Source organism: Pithys albifrons, chromosome 2 (genome assembly GCF_047495875.1).
Source record: "Pithys albifrons albifrons isolate INPA30051 chromosome 2, PitAlb_v1, whole genome shotgun sequence".
Lineage (NCBI taxonomy): Eukaryota > Metazoa > Chordata > Aves > Passeriformes > Thamnophilidae > Pithys > Pithys albifrons.
In genome coordinates this window covers 20563736-20583891 of record NC_092459.1, presented here as the reverse complement: position 1 = coordinate 20583891, position 20156 = coordinate 20563736, and the positions used below count along the sequence as shown (strand labels likewise).

Here is a 20156-nt window from a genome sequence, read left to right as displayed (position 1 = left end):
TGCTGCTAAAGTGACATCAAGAAGGAAAAGAATTCAAAAAATCCAAGCCAAAAACCTCTGCATCTTAAGGGCCAGAAGATGTTCTATTCCTTCACTTGGATAATATTTTGTTTCTGTGTTTGCATATGTTTGAGTACACTATGCAAAAAGAGCTGGGTTTGCTATGGCATAAGCAAGGATGATGCTTCACTTGTTTAAAGTGCAACTTCCCTAGTAATTGATATTTTGTTCATCAGCTGAAGGAGCTTGTGGAGGGACACTCCGTGGGACAAGTGGAACTATTTCAAGTCCGCACTTCCCTTCTGAATATGAAAATAATGCCGATTGCACCTGGACCATATTGGCTGAACCAGGAGATACCATTGCTTTAGTCTTCACTGACTTCCAGTTAGAGGAAGGATATGACTTCTTAGAGATCAGTGGAACAGAAGCACCATCGATATGGTAAGTCAGAGATCTTGTAAAGATGTCACTTTATTGTTTTCTCATTTTAGTGCCTGTTTTGAAAAGATAATAGAGGATATTTAAGATATTTTCTACCTATTAGTAAGACCATTTTTATGCATTTTATTTGGCCCCTTTCATCTTTCAGAACTTTAAAAAAAAAAGCTGTTTCCTTCTGTTTATTTCCACATGTTGATACTTCCTCTTATTTTCCTCCATCTTAAAAACTATATTTTTAAGGTATCTTATCAGTGAGCATTTGTTAGTGTTATGCATTTGAGCTTGGTATTAATTTCTGATGTTGTGCCTGGAAGAGCTTATAATGATATTGTACTCCAACAATGAAAGTAGTGAGCAAAAGGCAGTCCCATAGAAAACCAGGAATATCTAGAATCCTAATAGATGCCATCTTACTCTAAACAGGCTATAATTCAGTTGTCCTACATGTACTCATGTATGCAAGCATTATTATGTTAGCTGATGTTAAAACAGTTTGCTTAGCCTTAGTAAATTTAGTAGTAAACCTACATTCTCTGTACTGAATAAAAGACAATAGTTCTGTCTATGGGAATGGATTAAACTGCAGAAGTTCATATTATGATTTCTCAGCATGCTACATATGCAGGTTTTTCATTCTTTTCATCTCTGAAAACGTCTTGTGCTTGACATATGCACCATTGCTAGAGAATGTTAGAAAAAAATGCAGATCTGCTCACAGATGACTGATGAGTATTATCTCCAGAATGCGTTTCTGGAGATAGGAAGCAATCTCACTATAATTTTGGTGTCATAACAGGCTACACAGTGCAATGTATTAATAATTGTGAAGTTCTAGGTAGCATCTGATCTGATGAAAACCTATCAAATAAAAATGTGTGGTAACTATGCCAGGCAAATATGTAAAAACTTTATTTAGAAGATATTTGTATATCTATATCACAAGATTGCTCTCTAACATTTCCACAAGACCAAAAGTTGTGTAATAGCAGTCAATGAAGCTGCTTTGTATGTAATTGAGTGCTCATGTCTGACTGTCTGAGGCACAATATGTGAGTATCCTGTTGCCTCTCTCTCATACACAGACACATGCACAACAACAAGCCTCATCAGTGCAGATGTTTTCTTCTTAGGGGTTCTAAGGACCAGAAGCTGAAACCTAGAAGTGGAAGGACTAATGTAATTTTTCTGCAGAACATAAAAGTCTATCCATTTGGTTTTGTGTAAGAGACTCTAATAGACGCCTAGCAACATATTGTGCTTTTCTTGCAAGTAATTGGTCTATTACTGAACTGTAAACATGTAAATATATCTATAACTTTACATTTACAGAAAGTCATCTGACCATATCTGTTCTCCTGAAGATTTCTGGTAATATATGAGGTAGAAGAATGTGACCAGTGGAGACATATTCTGCATTGATCTCATATAATGATATTACCAGTGTTACATTGGAAATCAGAGCTATAATAAGTATCTTATTATATGTATCTTATTTCTCCTACAATTCTCAACATTTCTCTTGCTTCCTCTGATATTTGTTTTCTGAGGGTTGGAGATTTTATTTTCTTATTAATACTAAACTCCAGTCTTTAAAACCTAGACATTTTTATAAGCTTCTAAACTCATAGAACCATAGTTTGGGTTGGAAGGAATCTTTGAAGGTCATCTGGTCATACTGCTCTGCAATGAGGAAAGACATCTTTAACTAGATCAGGTTGCTCAGAGCCTCATCCAACCTGACCTTGCATGCTCTGTGTATGGGGCACCTATTAGCTCTCTGGACAACCTCTGCCAATGTTTCACCACTCTAATTGTAAAGAATGTCTTTTGTGTAGTCTAAATTTAGTCTAAATCTACCCTCTTAAGTCCAATTGCAACAGACTCTGCTAAAAATGTTGTTCCCATCTTTCTTATAAGCTTCCTTTAAGTATTGAAAGACTGCAGTAAGGTCTCCACAGAACCTTCTCTTCTTTGGACTGAGAAGCCTCTCTCAGGCTTTCCTCACAGGAGAGGTGTTCAAGCCCTGGGATGGTTTTTGTGGCCCTCCTCTGGACTTGCTCTGTCTTTCCTGTGCTGAAGAAGAGCTGGACACAGAGCACTTCAAATGGGATCTCATGAGAGCGGAGTAGACGGACAGACTCACCTCCTTTGACCAGATGGCCACACTGCTTTTGCTGCAGCCCAGCATAAGATTGACTTTCTGGCCTGCAAGTTCACATTGCCAGCTTATATCCATCTGTTCATCCACCAGTCTGTGGTGATACCAAGCAGCACCTTGCACTTGGCCTTGTTGAACCTTTTTGAGTTTTCCATGCGCCCACTTCTCAAGATTTTCCAGGTACATCTAGATTGCATCCTATCCTTCAGGTGTGTCAACCTCATCACATCTTGGTAGCATCAGCAAACTTGCAGAGGTTGCACTTGAACCTGCTGTCCAGGTCATTGATGAATATTAAACAGTACTAGTATCACTGATACAGGATAGGATCAGGATTAGTACAGGATCACTGATGAAAGTTTGGGGAAACTATAAAGAGTTTTGTAAGAAATGTTTAAAAGATAATTGGATAATTTGAAATGAAGCAACACATTCAGCTATATTTAAGCCAGAACAGTTACCATAGCGACATTAGAGCCATGCTAAATGTAGTGCATGTTGTAATCTGCTAAAATCAGCTGTTTGTTTAAATGTGAAGTTGTTCCATACTTAAAACTAATGGTGTAGAGGTGTAGCATCTTAAAATGTGAGTTTTTCTTAATTGCTCGCTTTTATTGTATCTGGCATCATGTCAACAGTTTTCTACATTATTCTGTATTAGGAGAAATATTCCATTAATATGGTCAGGTAATTATGGTTGGTTTTTTTCACTTAATGGAATATTTAATTTAAAATATGCCAGATATTATCCTAGTGAAGGACAGAGAAAGACACATCTATGAGCACGGTAAAAGCTAGAAAGAAAGAATGAAGAAAATAATGTCAGACTGACAATTCTTTACTAAGCGTATGATGCAATAGGTCTGGATTATCCTCTCCAAAAATATCCACAAGGTTAGAAACAGTTCTGGCATGGTTGCAGTAAAAACTGGATGGAAATTTTTAAGTTAAACAATGAAAATGCTAGAAGTAGAATCTAAATGCTAAGGTAATCTGATGTGTCTATAAAATATGTATACAAGATATTTTATATTATAGTGATTATATAAATGATTTCTCTTATTCCTATATAATAGTAATATTAAACATATTACTTATATGCTTTACATATTTGTAAACCTTCTTGAAGATGTTGACTTATTTGCCCCTTTTTATTATTATTTTCACGTTAGGTAAAGCTGGGCAATTCACATGGGCATAGATAGACCCAATTCAGGCTTTTTCATGTAAATGTGAGTTTGCCATAATTTTTACAAAATCTTTAGATTATCTTAGATGGTTTCATTGTGCATGAGAGGTCATTATGATACTAAGAATCATTCTGTAATTATTATTTTATTTAACTTGGAACCTTAACATCAAACAAGTTTTGTTCATTTATTTTCTTTTTCCTTATAATACTAAATTTATCTTTCTGTCCTTGATTTTAAGCCCAACATCATTATCCTTCACATTTTTGTCAGTATTTGCCAATGCAGAAGAATGAACTATACTTCATACTTGTTAGTTTAAATTAATTTCTTCATAGTATCTAAAAATACCTTCAAGATTATTCTGACTTCCTTATAAATCACCTCAATATCCTGATGAAGGGCCATAAAAATGTATGTGGATGTAAGAGTGACTTGGAAGCAGCAATAATGAATTGCTGTAATCTTGGCATACAATTTTACATAAATACCTGGAGATATATGAAACTTACTTCTTATTTCTATATTAATGAATAATTCTTATAACAGTTGCATGCTATTTTGTTTTTCTTAGATAAATACACAAGTCCAAACAGATATATTTCAAAATACAGGCTTTTGATCTGAATGTTTCCTGTCCTATTTATAGATATCTATCTGAATTACCACCCTTATTGTGAGAGGTCTATAGCAAAGTAAAGCATGAGATAATGGAATGTTCTAAATCACTTTTTTTATAAACACGTATGGCAGTAGTTCCGGACATATGAGCTGAATGTTTAGTTTAGAATTACATAATTAGACAGCTAAAGAGCACCATCTATCGGTTTACTGTGAAAAGATGTGTTGCTTGTGGATGCACCTTCAATAAAATTGTTGTACACAAGAAAAAGGCTTGTCACCTACCTATGCCAATATTAGGTGCTATTTTCATTTCCTTCTATAGCAGGTGAGAAAGGATATGCCATGGCCACACAACAAAAGGAAGGCAGTTAGATTCCAGCTTTGAGATAGGGTTTGAGAACCTTATCAGATTTTTTATTAATTTATGTGAGTTACTTACTTGGTTTAAGCCTCTTTAGAGATATTTGGATGACCATCCCACTTTTTTTTTGTCACCAGTGAAACTGCAAAGTCATATGTTTGTCTTGGTAAAGGGCTCTCTTGCGGTCTACTAGTTTTTGGAAGCTCTTACCTTTCTTTAGCTTTTAACTAGATTTCCCCTATTACCTATTTTGGTTAGGAAATTGAGTCCAATAAGTATAAGCTTTTTTACTGGATAACCTGTCTATCAGACCTGCCATGAACCACATTTCTCTTTTCTTTTATTTTTTTGTTGTTGGAAAACAAGTTACATAGTTACTGCCAAAATTCTTTCTATTGATTTTCATGTTACAAAGTTTTCAATTACGAGATAAAACATCACACAATATTTCCCAATTGCAAATATCATTAAAGCTGTCTAGCATTTGAACCCAACATATCAAATACAGTAAAACAAAAACTTTTAAAATTGATTTAACATAAATATTATTCAATTCCAAATCCCCAAGAAACATTGGAAGCACAAAGACACTTTTAAAGTGAGGGACAAATATAGAATGTGAATCTTTATGAACAGATTTTTAAGACTGAAAAATGCATTGATTGTGACAGAATATTAAGTTTTTTCAATTCATAATATGTTTATTTACCAGATTAGAATTAAAGTTTGGTCAATTTTTCCTAACAGATTTCTTCCATACATCATTTGTTCACACTCTTGATATAGTACACGTCATCAGTAGGCATTTACATAGTGCAAACTGAATAAATGACAGAAAACTCCCCAAAATAAGAAATATGACAAACATCATGTGACTTTAAAAGGCTCAGCAGATTATCTCTTTTCCCCAGCTTCTGAGTTCTTCTTGTTGCTGCCTTTGGTACTAGTGCTTATCTTTTCTAGTTTCTCACAGCTGTTTTCTGTTGGCAACACCTATGCTTCCACTGGTCTCTTCTCTTCCCTTCCACCAACATGTCCATAATATTTCTGCATCCTCCTTCAGCATTTCCTGCCATGTTCAATGGTTTAAGCTTAAAATCTGTTAAAACTTACCCAAAATAAATGTGGACAATTCATGGTTGATCTTGGTTTCTAATAGATTACAGGCTGAAAAACATAAGTCAACCATGTAGTATCGTCATAGTGAAAATGGTGCATCAAAAGTTTACAATGTGCTGAACTGGAGTGCCATTAGAGTTCTATAATCTTGGAGAGAATGTCTTTCTGGTCTCAGAGTTGTTAAACATAGTCTCAGAGAGGATTGTCCCACTCACTGATTAGGGAATTTATAAAGAAAATTGGCAGGGTGTTTTGCATAGGATACCAGCTATGTATACTAAATACATCATACAGACAACTGGTGTGCCTGAGTTCTTAGAGTATTGCTTTCCAGAGTCTTTTTAAATTCCTTGAGTAGGAAATAGCATGTTTTAACTCAGTGTCTATAGCCACTTCTTTTTTCCATAGCAGTTGCTAAACTCAAACATATGCAGATAAACAGGTTCTTCACTCCCACAGTTTTCCCATAATAAGGATTAAGAAGATGGTATCATCAGTGATATATCTTGTACTTGGCTATATTTATCAAAATCATCATGTTCCAAAATGGATTTTCTGCAGGCATTCAAATACCTACTTGAAAAACTGAATTATCCACAGTTGTAAGTAGACTTGGGAAAATACAGTGAACACTGCTCAGTACCTTCAGAAAAAAAAGAAAAAATAAGAAATGTAGATAAGACAAGCTACAAAGAAGTTGGTATCTTAAGACAGGGTTACATCTCTTTCTACCACCCTGCACATTGTCTTCCTTTCAGCATCCATATGACAATTTTTTAATTGTTTTGATACAGAGGAACATATGAGAGGTTTTTGTTTATTATTTAAGTGTATAATAAATACTACAGTACATATTATAAGGAGATGAGCTTTGGTAGTTGCAATGACACACTTTCAGAGTCGAATTACTAAAATGACTGTAATGAAGAGGACAAAGAGTGCAAGCAGTGGTTTCAAAAGTAAGCTCAAATGTAACGTCCAAATTTATATGTGATCTCTGAGTTGGTGAAATTGAACTGGAAGAAAGGAGGTATTGGAGGGAATAAGGTCTTTCAGTTGAGGCACTAGGAGACAAGAAGGAATCTTAACATGAAAACAATTTTGATTGGCTATGTTGGGGTATACTATGACAGATTTTATAGTCTTGCTAACATTTTGGAAGCAGCTTTGGGCTGCTTGGGGGGGGGGGCAGGGGAATATGGTGCTCTTGGTCAGAGGAGTCTTTGCAGAGTGACACCCCAAATGAGCCTGGGAGGTGTGCTTGAGTCAGCCATCACACTGGACAGAGTAAACAAAAACATCCTAGACCCATGGGAATAACACTGTCACCAATATTACTTTGACCCAGAAGGCACATTTCCCCTCCTATCCTCTTCCTACAGACAGAACTGTTCTGTACACTGACCTTTGCTGTGTAGGATAGAAGTGAATCCTGGCCTACCCTCCTCTTTCCTGGAAAACACATGGTAGCTCTATCCATATCATGTGGTCTTTACCCAGATACTGTTGCATACAGTGATGGCAAGGGCTGAGAGAGGTATGTAATGCTACTGAGAGCTCCAGGTAGAAATGTAACAAAACACTTTCCCATTATTCCTTTTGGATCACAGCTTTCTGTTATTTGTTAATCTTGTGTTTAATCTGATAAAAAAAAATTGTAGAGTCCTGCTGCAAAGACAAATCTATTTAAGGCTCGGATAATAAATATGTTTAGTTTGTGATCATATCTGACATGGAAATCTTGCCAAAGATTGTCTTAGACTTGTATTTAAGGAAAGCATATCTAAAATGCCCTGCTTATCTCTTGTAGTACTTTCATGTTAAAAAAAAAAATTTATTAGTACCTGTATCCATAAGACTATGTTGAAAGTTTTGCAAGGATTTTGACCCTAAAATTAATATGAAGGTAAATATACTTCATGCTAGTAGTAGTGACTAAACTCATGCACACTCTTGTCTGTGCTAGCTGTAAAGACATAGAGACCACTTAGCTATTAACACCAGCATATGAGTGGTGTATGAAGTGTGAAGTACAGAGGCAGTAAATTGATGCTTAATTCACAGAACAGTATTGCTTTCTTTGCACCTATTAATTTACAGCCAACTGTGCTGAAGAGGTATAAAAGCTTAATTCATAGCACATCACAAACTGACAGGAACATAAGAGTGAGGGAACTCACTTAAGGAAGGACTGTGACCTATAGTATAATTTTCCACCACATTTAAAATAACATGAAAACCACTAGATTTTAAAATTAAGTATGCAAACAACGTTTAAATACATTGGCAGATATCTCAGATTGCTTAAAATTCAACTAGCTTTACTATATTTCTAAACAGTTTTTTTTAACCCTGGCCATTGAGTGCTCCTAAAATTTCCTTCTACTAGGTATGTTGCATTGTTCTAGAATATCTATAGCATTAGCTTCATTTTCTTGCAAAATTCTTGACATTGGATTCAGTAAAATGTATTCTGAGGATGAAATAGCGCATACCAGTGTATCCAGGTCAGAAACTTTCTTAGAAATATTTATGAATTGTGATATTTCTTGCTTTTATGCAGAGTCTATCCATTACCGTCAGCCTGTATGAGTAGTGGCCTCTTTTCCCTTTAGACTCAATGAGGATGAAAAATGGTAATTTACCAAACTGTTCTTTTCTAAAGTACTGTTGTATTTAAAATATATTAGAATTTAGCTGTTGCCCTTTTTTAAATATATAATTTTGTGTTTTTTTTTTTAAATACAGCTTGATTTTTTTAAGAGAAGAATAACATTTTAGAATATGAAAATCAAGTGTGAATATAGGTCTGTTTTATTTTTTCCTGGATGTACTAAAAACTACTAAAACATGGTACATAAGAGTTTTGTTATGTAATTAGAGTTGTTTTCTTTCCCAAAAGATACACAAAAGTGCATATACTTTTCCAGAAAACTCTTCCCGAATTTCCACTGCAAGCTTTTTAGGCTATCCATTAGTTGTTGCATGTTTTTTTTCTGCTGAAAGCAGTGCTGAGATCTACAGCAGCTCAGAGTACACCCATCAATGAACTGTTCTTACAGTTAATAAATACCTTGGCCCCTGGTATCTCTGTTTAGTTAGCACACAGAATACATTGATTATTTCTTTGACTCTAAAACAAAGTTAAATTGAATTTAAATAACATGTTTATTGATGGCTACTCTCTTTTTAATGCCTGCACAGTAGGCTAGTGATTGAACTTAATGGGTTTTCTGCAGACGTCTGCACTTAGAAAAGACTGTGCTGTTTTGTATCTCTGATGTTTTAAAGTGGTAGTTGTAGCACAGAAAGTTTAGATATGATGTGTAGTGGTCACTGAGATTTTGTTTCTCTTTATCCAATCTTCCAGGTGGGCAAGGGAGAAGGCAACTTGTCGGGGAAAGCAACTTGCTGTGAATAAAAAGAAAACCCAGGGATTTTGCTAGATTAGCCAAGCTTGCTACAGCACCACAGTGAAAAGTGGAGATTCCAAATGTAAACCATCTAAAACAAAAATGGAACTACTAAAGATAACTTTTTGCACACTGGATTCTGATGGATATATTCATTAAAAAGCTATTCAGTATGCTGATAAAGTTGGCAAATTATTCCATCCCAATTTTAGTGAAGTAAGTGGAAGGGACAGGAAAACATGTAAATTTTCCTCACCAGAAAGCAGGAACTTGTATTAGAAAAAAAAAAATTCTTTCAAATGATATGACCCTATTATTATTTTTTTTAATTAGAAACAATACAGTAAAATATTACATGAAAATCAGAATAATACGGTGGAATTTTTTAATTTTAAGTTTATACAAAATCTCATGTACAGATATGTGATCACCTGCATTTGGAGGAGATTAAGCATATAGTTTTGCTTTGTATTCAGTACATTTAGAAAGTATAGATAACGTAGTAAAAGCAAAGCTCTGTTTCAGTTATTGTTCTAGGTCAAAGCAAAAGCCACACTTTTGTTTAGAACATATTCACTTTTGCACCTTTATTTTGAAATTAGAATGGCAGGGTCAAATCTCCTCAAAAACCATATAGGAAGTAGCATGTAAATTAATTCAAATAACTTCAAATCAGGTTTATAAACTGCATATTTAGTTACATTGACACAATAATCTGCAGTTGTCTATTTAGCTGACTGAGAGCAGTGTAGTGTCTAATGCATGCCAAAGCAGAAGTGGAATATATTCTAGAGAGCATATTTGCAGATTTACTGGACTGTCATTTGTCATCTTTCCATGTATATAAAAATATCATTAATATTACAGAGTTAAGCACTCAAGAATAAAGAATGCCATTTTTAGTTTGACCCACTTATACATAAAAGTTGACATGGGTTTTTAATTATGCCACCAAATGCTCTTATATCTAACCATGCTCTGAAACTGAATTACTGGTTTGCATTTAAACACTCAGGTCAGTAGAACTGCTGCTATATATATTGAGGTGAGAAGTGGAGTGCATTATGTGGGATATTAAAGGAAAAGAAAGAAATGTCTCATGATTAAAACAAATTGAGTACCACTTTAAAATGTAGGTCTTTTATGTGCTTTATTCATAGAGTTTCTATGTCATGGTAACTCTTATCTTCAGACAAGAATTTTGCAAAGTTTTGCTATTACTGTGGTCCTTATTTCTCATATAGTTGGCTTCAACACTTTCAGCTCTTCTTTCATCTGCAATTATGCTGAATGTTGTATCAATAATATACTTTGAGTGCTGTTTCTAAAATTCAGACTTTAGTCCTCATTCAGAAAAAAACCTTTAAAATATCAGTGCCAAAATGTAGGTTCCATGTCCTGAAAAGGAATGTATTTTAAATGTTTGTATTTATTTTCTTGTGCTATAAGAAAAAACACTACTGCTTGTAGTAGTAGTACTATACCAGTGTTTTGCAAACATAAACAAAAAGATGATTTGAGCTTATGAAATACTGTAAGGAAGCACATTTAAAAGCTTCTACCTTTTCTTCTTTAATTATTTAGGGACCCTTTTTAATTAGTTTCAGTCTTGTTTAACCAGAGGAATTATTTTTTTAAAAGAACAAATTAATTTGAATAATTTTATTTCAAAACCTCACCACTTCACAAGTAGAATATTCATCTGGTAGTTGTACAACAGGAGTTTCTCAAAACTCTTCCTCTTATAAACCGTGTAATTCCAGCAATTTCTACAGTAGACCAAGAGATGCATGTCAGTTTCATAAACTGAAACAGTGCTTGGATACCATTTAAGACTGTAAACATCCTTACTTACTCATCTTCACTCTTTGAGGGAAAAACCCTAATTCTTTTATTTACTTTTGAAATGTGCTAATTTTTGATAAAGTATAGCATTCCATTTTGGCAGATAAAAAATATGTCTATATCTATATAGTATGTATATTATATACATCTACATACATATACACACACATATATATAACTCACAGCAGCTTTCCAACAGAAAATTCTAAAACCTTATATGCATTGTTACTAAAAAGGTGGAAGTATTGAATATCATGATCGCCATTTTCTGTTTCTGAGGTCAAAACTTAACATTTATGACCAGCCTATGTCTTAGAACTATTTAAAAGATGGTAAAATGTCCTTTTAGTATTATCTCCTTGAAGATGATAAGACTCCTTTGATGTCGTTCCAAATACTCCAATTTATTTCTTTTTTGCTCAGCCATGACGAATAGTTAAGGAAAGCCTTTTCTAGAAAGAAAAATGAAGAAAAGCAAAGAACTTTCACATACATTGAATTTAATTTCAAGGCAAGCATGTGTTTTTATAATGATTTAGCTTAATTACAGACTGACAAATTGATAGAATTCAACTGATATGAAAAATACTTGCCCTCATAACCTCATCAGTGATAGAAGAGGAAAAGGATGCTCAAGCCATTCATGTGAGTCCCTATTACATGGTTCTCAGTACAGTATTGCAATGAAGAGTCCTTTGTGAAGCATATTAAAGGTGTACATAAACCGGCATTAGACCAAAATTAGAATGCTGGAGACAGACCTTATTATTTCTTGATTTCTTAGAAACTGATGTACAAGTCTTCACAATAAATATTTAGAATTAGCACAGTGCCCCCTGGGTACCAATATGGTAATAAAAAACATGGGTAGTGTGTTTTCTTCAGCTGTGGTGTTTGAAAACAATCCACTAAAATCCCATTGGGGTAGATGAAGCTCTTAAAAATGTTAATTTTTCTGTGTACAGTAAGTAGCAGTAAAGCCCTGCAAATCTACATAGACTTGAGAGCTGAATTAATAAGTTTTGTTTGTGTTGGGGATTTAGCTACATTTTAAATGGTTCTATAACGGAAAAAAACCTCAAGTTGTTGTCAAATTTTAGACATTGACGAAAGTTGTTTACAATTTTGTTGTTAAAAGGCTTTTTGTTTATGAAAAGCCCCAATGTTTTTTGTTTAAAACAAAAAGAATCTCTCATTAAAAAAAAAGATTTTAATTTTTCTCAGAAGATTAAAAAATTACATGTTTGATATTAAACTCTTACAAAGAGTTTGCAGATCCTGCTTTTTTTCCAAATATGGATATTCTTTCAGAAACTTTTCCTTCTCAGGAATGAAGTTTGTTCATCATCATCATGGCTAGGCTTCACAAAGGAAGGTTTGGGAAGGGCACTACCCACACTGGGTCAGCTTGGAGAGTTGGGGCACAGATGCTAAAAAGGACAACATGTTTGTTGTTTAGTGAGATGCATAAGAAGATAACGTGACCAGAATGACCTGTTAGCAAATTTTCAAGTTTGGAGGTGATGGAGTTTTTAATCATGAAGCCAATGCCTGAAAAGTGACTTTTGTTTTTGGGTTTGCCTGAGCAGTAGAGTGTGTAGTCAGTTCATCTGCCAAGGCCTAGTGAGTTTGGATGGTGACAGCGAATACCTCCAGATGTAGGTTTGGTTAGAGTATCCTTCTCTTAGATGGATAGCCCTACAGGGCTAAGTGAGCTCCATATGCCTGGGTTTTGGAGTTTTCTTTCTCCTAGGATGGTTGCCAAGAGGCCTAGCGAGCCCATCCTGCCTGTGGATACACTTTGTCTGACCCTTCAGTTGAGACCTGTCTGGCATGGGAGACCCTACCGGAGGCACAAACCACCGCCAGTATAGCACACAACCTCATGAGGGCACACAAGTTTCTCCCCCGTGACAAGGGGGTGTCCCTGGACAAGAGTTTGTTCAAAGTATATAGAACAGGACCATTTTTTTGTTTTGTTTTGGTTTTGTTATTTAGATATCTTTATTCAATGTACCTCCTCTTTTTGATAGACCAAAACACCTGTAATTTTTTATGCACCTCTGATGCAAAACTGCTGCATGCTTTTTTAAGATATCATAACCTGAAAAATTTGGGTAACAGATATGAAATTCATATTTAGGAACAAGATATTTCCGTTCTGGTGATCAGCTGTGACCTGTGTAAATGTGATCTCTAGGCTTCAAGTGCAAAGATTTTGGGAAGGGCTCTACCCATGTGGGTGTGTCCTTCGAAGCTGCGCAGTGGATGTTTTAGGTGAGGCTCAGCGTGCGCAGAACTGGCCCCACCCTTTAACTCCTAAGGTCGTCTGCCATGACTGAGTGAACTTGGATGGAGACAGTGAAATCCTCAGGACTAGAACCTACAGCACCCAGGAGGTCTCCCATCCAAGTACTAACTGGCCTGACCCTGCTTAGCTTCTGAGATCAGACGAGATCGGGTGTCAGAGTGGCATTTAACTGCTTGACCTGTGTAAATAAAAGTATAACAATTCTCCATCCAAAGAGGACCATATATTTTCAGAAAAATATTTCAGTCTTTTCCAGTCCTTCAGATATTTTGTAATCTGTTCTAATGGTTAACTGTTCTTACTGTTAAAAGCAAGCATCTTATTTCCAAGCTTGCACCTGGCTAGCTTCAGATTCTAGCCAAAAGTACTGCCTTTGTCTATAAGACTGAAGAACTCTTACCACATTGCAGTTCCCAGTAAGTGCTTGCAAAATGTAATGTCACAACTTCTCCTTTGATAGTATAATATTTTTTTTTTAGTTTTTCAGAAAATTATGTTTAGGTTTTTTTAATTATTCTTGATTTTTTGTTCAAATCTTCTGCAAATAGCATTGTATTCATGGCTGCAAACTAATATTGTGAAATGGAAAAAGCATTACAGTAGCAGGCGTTTGTTTTTTCCGTGCCACTGCCAGTGTTAAGCAGGCTACCTGTTGGTCCCATGTCATTTGCTCCGATGTTTGATTTTGTTTGTTTGTTTTATTTTATGATATCCTGGAGCATAGCATAAGAATGTTGCTTGGATGGGAACTGGTTGATGTAATCTAAAAAAGAAGCATAGATATGATATGAGTTTCTGTTTTCTGTGACTTTTATTAAGTTACAACTGGCCAATCTAACCTTCTGCCAGCCCAGAGCACTGAGTGCCACATCTTGTTATCAGACTTTGTTGGGAATTCTAGCAAAAAAAGGAAAGAAACTGTCCAGTGAATCCTATAAAAACTTACCCACTTTGGAACAGGTAGCAGAGGCATGCAGTCAAGGAAACCAAAGGAACTCGCTATCTTGGGATGCACTTTTGTAGACCATCCATTTTGAAAAATATCTTTGTGAGAATCAAGAAAAAATGTCTCTTTTTCCATTTTTATATGGACTTCTTTTATATTTCTGTTCTTGGACTGTCAATTCATGTACCTTAACATTTACCAGTATGAAGCAAGTCAAGCTGTCCCACAGTATATTTAAAGGCCCTAGGAGGATGAAGACATGGGGGTAAATAGTTCAAGTGCAGATTCTTGCTGAATCCACTCAAAACCCCGAAGATCCTTTTCCAGAGCATGAATTTGTATCAAGTAGAGAGGTAGAAAAGTACAAACCAGCATGGAGTTTCCTGTCCTCTGTGTTAAACAAAGGCAGTCTGTTCCCAATAGGATTTTCCTGAGACATTGGAGATCTAGTGGGAATTTGACTAATTTTGTAGCTGTCAGAGGGCAGTTTTGGGGAATGGAGCCAAAGAACAGCACCATACCTCTAACAGCATGTGGTCTCAAATATGTTTATGGAGGAAACATATCAGGTTGGGTACACGTTGGGAGGAGCTGTTGACTCCCTAAAGAGCAAAGAAGCCCTGCAGGGAGACTGGACAAATGAGAGATTGGCAATCACCAACTATGTGAAGTTTTAACAAGAATGCCAGACTCTGTACCTGGGAAGGGGCAGTCTTTGTATGTATAAACTGGGGAATGAGAACACAGAGAGCAGTGATAAGGAAAGGGACCTGGAAGTCCTGATGGATGGCAAGTTGAATGTGAGTCAGCAGTGCCCTGGCAGCCAGGAGGGTCAACTATGTTCTAGAGGGGCATCACGCACAGCATCACCAGCCAGTCAAGAAAGCGGATTGTGCTGCTCTGCTCTGCAGTAGTGTGACCTCACCTAGAATATTGTGTGCAGTTTTGGGCACTGCAATATAAGATAACACATTGTTAGAGAGTATCCAAAGGAGGGCAACAAAGATGGTGAAGAGCCTTGAGGGGAAGCTGTATGAGGAGCAGCTGAGGGCACTTATTCTGTTCAGCCTGGAGAAGAGACTGTGGGAAGACCTCATTGCAGTGTACAACATCCTCATGAGGGGAGGTACAGGGTCAGGTACAGATCTCTTCACTCTGGTGACCACTGACAGAACCCAAGGAAATGGCCTCAAGCTACATCAGGGGAGGTGTAGGTTAGATATCAGGAAAAGATTCTTCACCCAGAGGGTGGTTGAGCACTGGAACAGGCTCCCCAGGGAAGTGGTCACAGCACCAAGGCTGTCTGAGTTCAAGAAGTATTTAGACAACATTCTCATGTGCATGGTGTGACTCTTGAAATGTCCTGCAGAGGGCCAGGAGTTGGACTTGATGATCCTTATGGGTCCCTTCCAACTCAGCATATTCTGTGATCCTGATCTATCTATCTATCTATCTATCTATCTATCTATCTATCTATCTATCTATCTATCTATCATCTATCTATCTATCATCTATCCATCCATCCATCCATCCATCCATCCATGCATCCATCCATCCATCCATCCATCAATGTGGGTGTATAATGATTTCTGTTCTATAGCACACACACAGACCCCCCTACACTTATATCAGCTGGTTGGCATGTCAGGTTTGCTGCTGACTTGGCTTCTCTGTCTTCCATCACATGCTTGGTTTTCTACATCTCGTATTTAATGTCTGTGTATATTTTCCCTGAGAGTCTTTTTGTTTAACATTTTACATTTTTCTACATTAAATCACTGTCATGAGCTGCCAATGACCTCAGCCTCTGACCCATTTCTGAACAGCCAAACCTGACCGACCTTCTACATGTGGCTTGAATACAGATGGCAACACTAATTTCTGTCAACATTTTCTGGTCTAAAGGAGCATGTTTTTGATTTGGAAACAGTCAGCCATGGAAGTGCAGCAGTAACACACTCATTCCTTGCTTATGACAAGTGGTTGACAGCGTTGTGCATAGCAGGGAGTTGTTTCCTCATTAAGGTGAGGAGCTCACAGAGATAGTCATATTCAAAGGATTTTGGTTTCAAGATGACATTTAGATCAATACAAACAGGTATTGCTCATATGCAATAAGCATTCAACATACTGAAAGGTGCCAATAACTGCATTTGTGTTCATATGTGACTTGGTTTAAGGATGCTTAATCTGACAAAAAACAGTACTGTAAAATATAGAATACTGCTTACATTCACAGCTGGGAAAGTGTTCTGAAATTTTTAATCACTGATGTACATGGTGAAAGCTGGATTGTTTTGTATTTAATATATATAGTCAACAGGAATTTACCTAGGCTTTGTTGTAAAGAAGAGAAACCTTTGAAAATATAGCATGACTACTAGGGGTTTTAGCAATAGAGTTACATTCCCTCTACTTTCTTTCATTTAAAAAGAAAAAGAAACTCCAATTTGATGTAGCTTCATATAAAGAATGAGCCAATAGTTTTACCAGTTGAAAGGCAATGATACAGTTGCGTTTGTAGGAGGTACTTAGCCATATTTACTGGATGAGCTGTACAAATCCAAAACCTCCAAAAGGTGTGGAGAAAGTAAATTTTGAAAAATAGGGTATGAAACATTAACGAACAAATAATCATTTTTATTCTCAGCATGTTACTAGAAATAGGGTACATCTGGCCCACCCAGCAGCTGCATCATTTAGAAGCTCTTGAGAGGGCTTGTGGAGGTGAGGAGAATATAAATCACAAGTTGAACAGAAAAGTAGGCAGAGAGACAGAAATACAGTCAGTATGTATCTAAAATGCATCAGTAAAAAAGGAATGTGGGAGCTTTTTATTCCATTTTGTAAAAACTAATAGAAACTGAAAATCTGAACAGTTTTAAAAATTACTTGTTTTAATTTTTAATGTAATATTATGATAAAGGATTATTACAGAGAACTTTTTTTCAGAGCCAAAAAAAAAATTCTAGTATTTTATTTTAGAGGCATTTCCTGTAAAATTAGGAGAAAAACAAACATTTCTTTGTTCAAAGAAGTTGAAGATAATATTTGATAAATGGAATGTACCATCTGTATTTATTTATTTTAATATTCCTAATTATTATTTCTCTAATTATCTAGCCACACTTAACAGAATTACCACCATGAAGCTATCATGCTGGAAAACATCCCATTTCAACTTTAATTTAGAACTAAATATTTTCACTCACTGATACAAACTAGTATTTATTTTCCCCAAAGTATTCACTTAGCAGAACTCTTTCAAATGACTTTTTACAAAAAACAGAGGGCCCCATTCAGTATCTTAATCACTGTCTCTAATAATTAGCCTTAGCTCCACTACAACACAATGGTGCTTGCTGTGCTTATTTTAACTGTTGATGGCTTCTTTGAAGATATCATCAGTTTTCTTGTTTGTCTGTTTTGGGTTTTCTTGGTTTTTTTAAATTACATTTAGGTAGGATATGCTTCTGCATGAACATTCTTTTTATCAGCTAAAACATGGAACATAAATAGTTTTATATTCAATTATTACCTGTTTTTTTAAATACATAAATGTATGTTCTACAATTTGTAAGATTTTAATTGCAGACTCATTTAATTTCAATTCTTCTTTTTACAAAGTTGATTACTTATTTACTTTATATCTGGAAATAAGTAGCCAATGAGCCCTTCTAGTTTACTAGTAAGCTTCAACCATGAGTCTAGGAACTTATAAGCATTATAAAGAGGTCAGGTCCTATAAATCACAAAGAGATCAACATTCTTTTATTGCCACAGTTCTTATTTTTTTGCAGTTCAATACAATTTATAGGAGAAAAACCCAACTGGCACAATTATATCTTTTTTCTCCACTCTATAACATCTTTATAGGTAGGAGTTCGCACAATGATATCAGCATACCTCAGCTGAGTGCTGACCTTCTCACCTTTTCAGCTCTTTTTTTCTTTTTCCTTTTTTTCCCCTTTTTTGGAAAATAATTTTAAGTAGACAAATCTGTAGCATTTAATGGATCTTGATGAAAATATGTCAACCACTGAAACATTAATCAAATAATGGTACTTTGATTCAGCTCAGATTTGTGTCTTCAATAAGTCTGATTTTTTTTTTAACAAATGTATATCATGAGAGTACAACACTAGCATTTCTGATTCCAAATTTTATTCTTCTGTAACTCTGAATCAGTCTTTTTAACTTTGTCTTAAGCTAGCCAGAGAGGAAGTCAGCAGCAGGAGTTAGCAGCTAACGTTAAAGAGGTGAAGCTCACTGCAAATGGTAGTGTGTGTGCTTTCCACTCTCTAAAGTATGGAGAAAAAAGTATCGTTTGACATTTAACATTTAACTGCAGCTGTGCCTTTATTTCATATTTTCATAATGAAATTTTATATTTCCATAAAAAATGCAGTATTTTGCACTGCATCACAGAGAATAATGTAGAGAGGGTAAAGATGCTTATGCAAGATTCCTCCTATTTACATACTGCCAGCAAGGGGATATCAAATGCAGGGAGATTTTTAGTAAAGCTTTTATGTTTATAAATTTTTTGAGTAACTAGCAGTTTCTGAAGATAAAATTTAGCCTCTAAGGAAAACAGTGGAATTACACATTTACCACATTTTGGTCATCTTCATTAGGAAAAAATATTATAAACATTACATTTGGTAAAGTTATCACCAAAAAAAAGTACACGCCCTTATTTTGAAATACAAGGTATATTTAATCATATAAAACATAGAACCCTTTTTAGAAGTTTTAAGCTACTTGTATCTTCTCTGAATTCTTGAAATGAAAGCAGCTTGATAAGGATTATTTTCTGTTCTTTTAACTCAATAATAGTTAAGAGAGATTGCATATAAGTTGTTATGTATTAAACATTAGAAAAAAATATAGTGTAGTCCTTTGGGGTTTTGTTTTCCACAGTACGGTTTTTTTTTTTTAATTTAGTTTTGGTGTGTTCAGCAGAACACATCTTTATGCTTTTGAAAAATTCAGAAAGAGTCATAGGAGAACAGTAAAGATGCTTGTCTGAAACTTAAGCATATCAATTTCTTCATTGTTCAGAGATGTGCATATTTCCCAGTCAAGCTAATTAGTTGTCATGCTACTGCTGGCATAGATTATATAGGAGTATTGACATACTTGAATTCATAAATATATTTCATTCATCATTTTATCTGTCATTATGTGTACCTTATTTTTTTGGAGTTGTACAATGACTTGGTTAGACAGTTTTATCAAGTTGTAGTATTTACTCTCCACCAGTTTTCCAACCGTTACTTCTGTGTGAGAGTGATCTGTCAACAGATTGGGTAGCTAAAGAAACTGAAAATGCATGTGTTTCTGCTCTGAAATCCTGTGTTATGTTCAGATGTAATTAGTGACAGATTTTGACTGAAATGCTGGGAAAGAAAAAAAAAACAACCAAACAAAACCAAAATACAAACAAAAACCAAAACAACCCCCCCACCCCCCAAATCTGATCTAACCCACAGTTTTAATTCCTTTTGAGCAATCATAAATATTGTTAACTGGAGAATAATCTAGCCAAACAGGCTTAGTCTGGCCAAACAGAGGCTTCACAGTGTCATAAAACCCCAGAACCCTGTTTTATACCCTTTTTTCAGGAAAAGCACGTTAATGATTTCTGAGCTGCCTTGATAGTCAGCTGCATACGCGTAATTTGGTGACAGCACAGAGGCAGTTTGGTGTAGCTAAGGCTGGCAATGGCTTTGGCCCACAGCA

At 35.5% G+C, this 20156-nt stretch overlaps 1 protein-coding gene across 1 annotated transcript in view; it reads left to right on the top strand.

Annotated features, from left to right (window-relative positions):
- The window catches only part of CSMD1 (CUB and Sushi multiple domains 1), a 1094767-nt gene that overhangs the window by 570300 nt on the left and 504311 nt on the right, over window positions 1-20156 (top strand). Inside the window, exon 5 of the mRNA XM_071548449.1 lies at window positions 237-444. Within this exon, the coding sequence (XP_071404550.1) occupies window positions 237-444 (208 nt within the window). The remainder of the gene's footprint in view (window positions 1-236; window positions 445-20156) is intronic.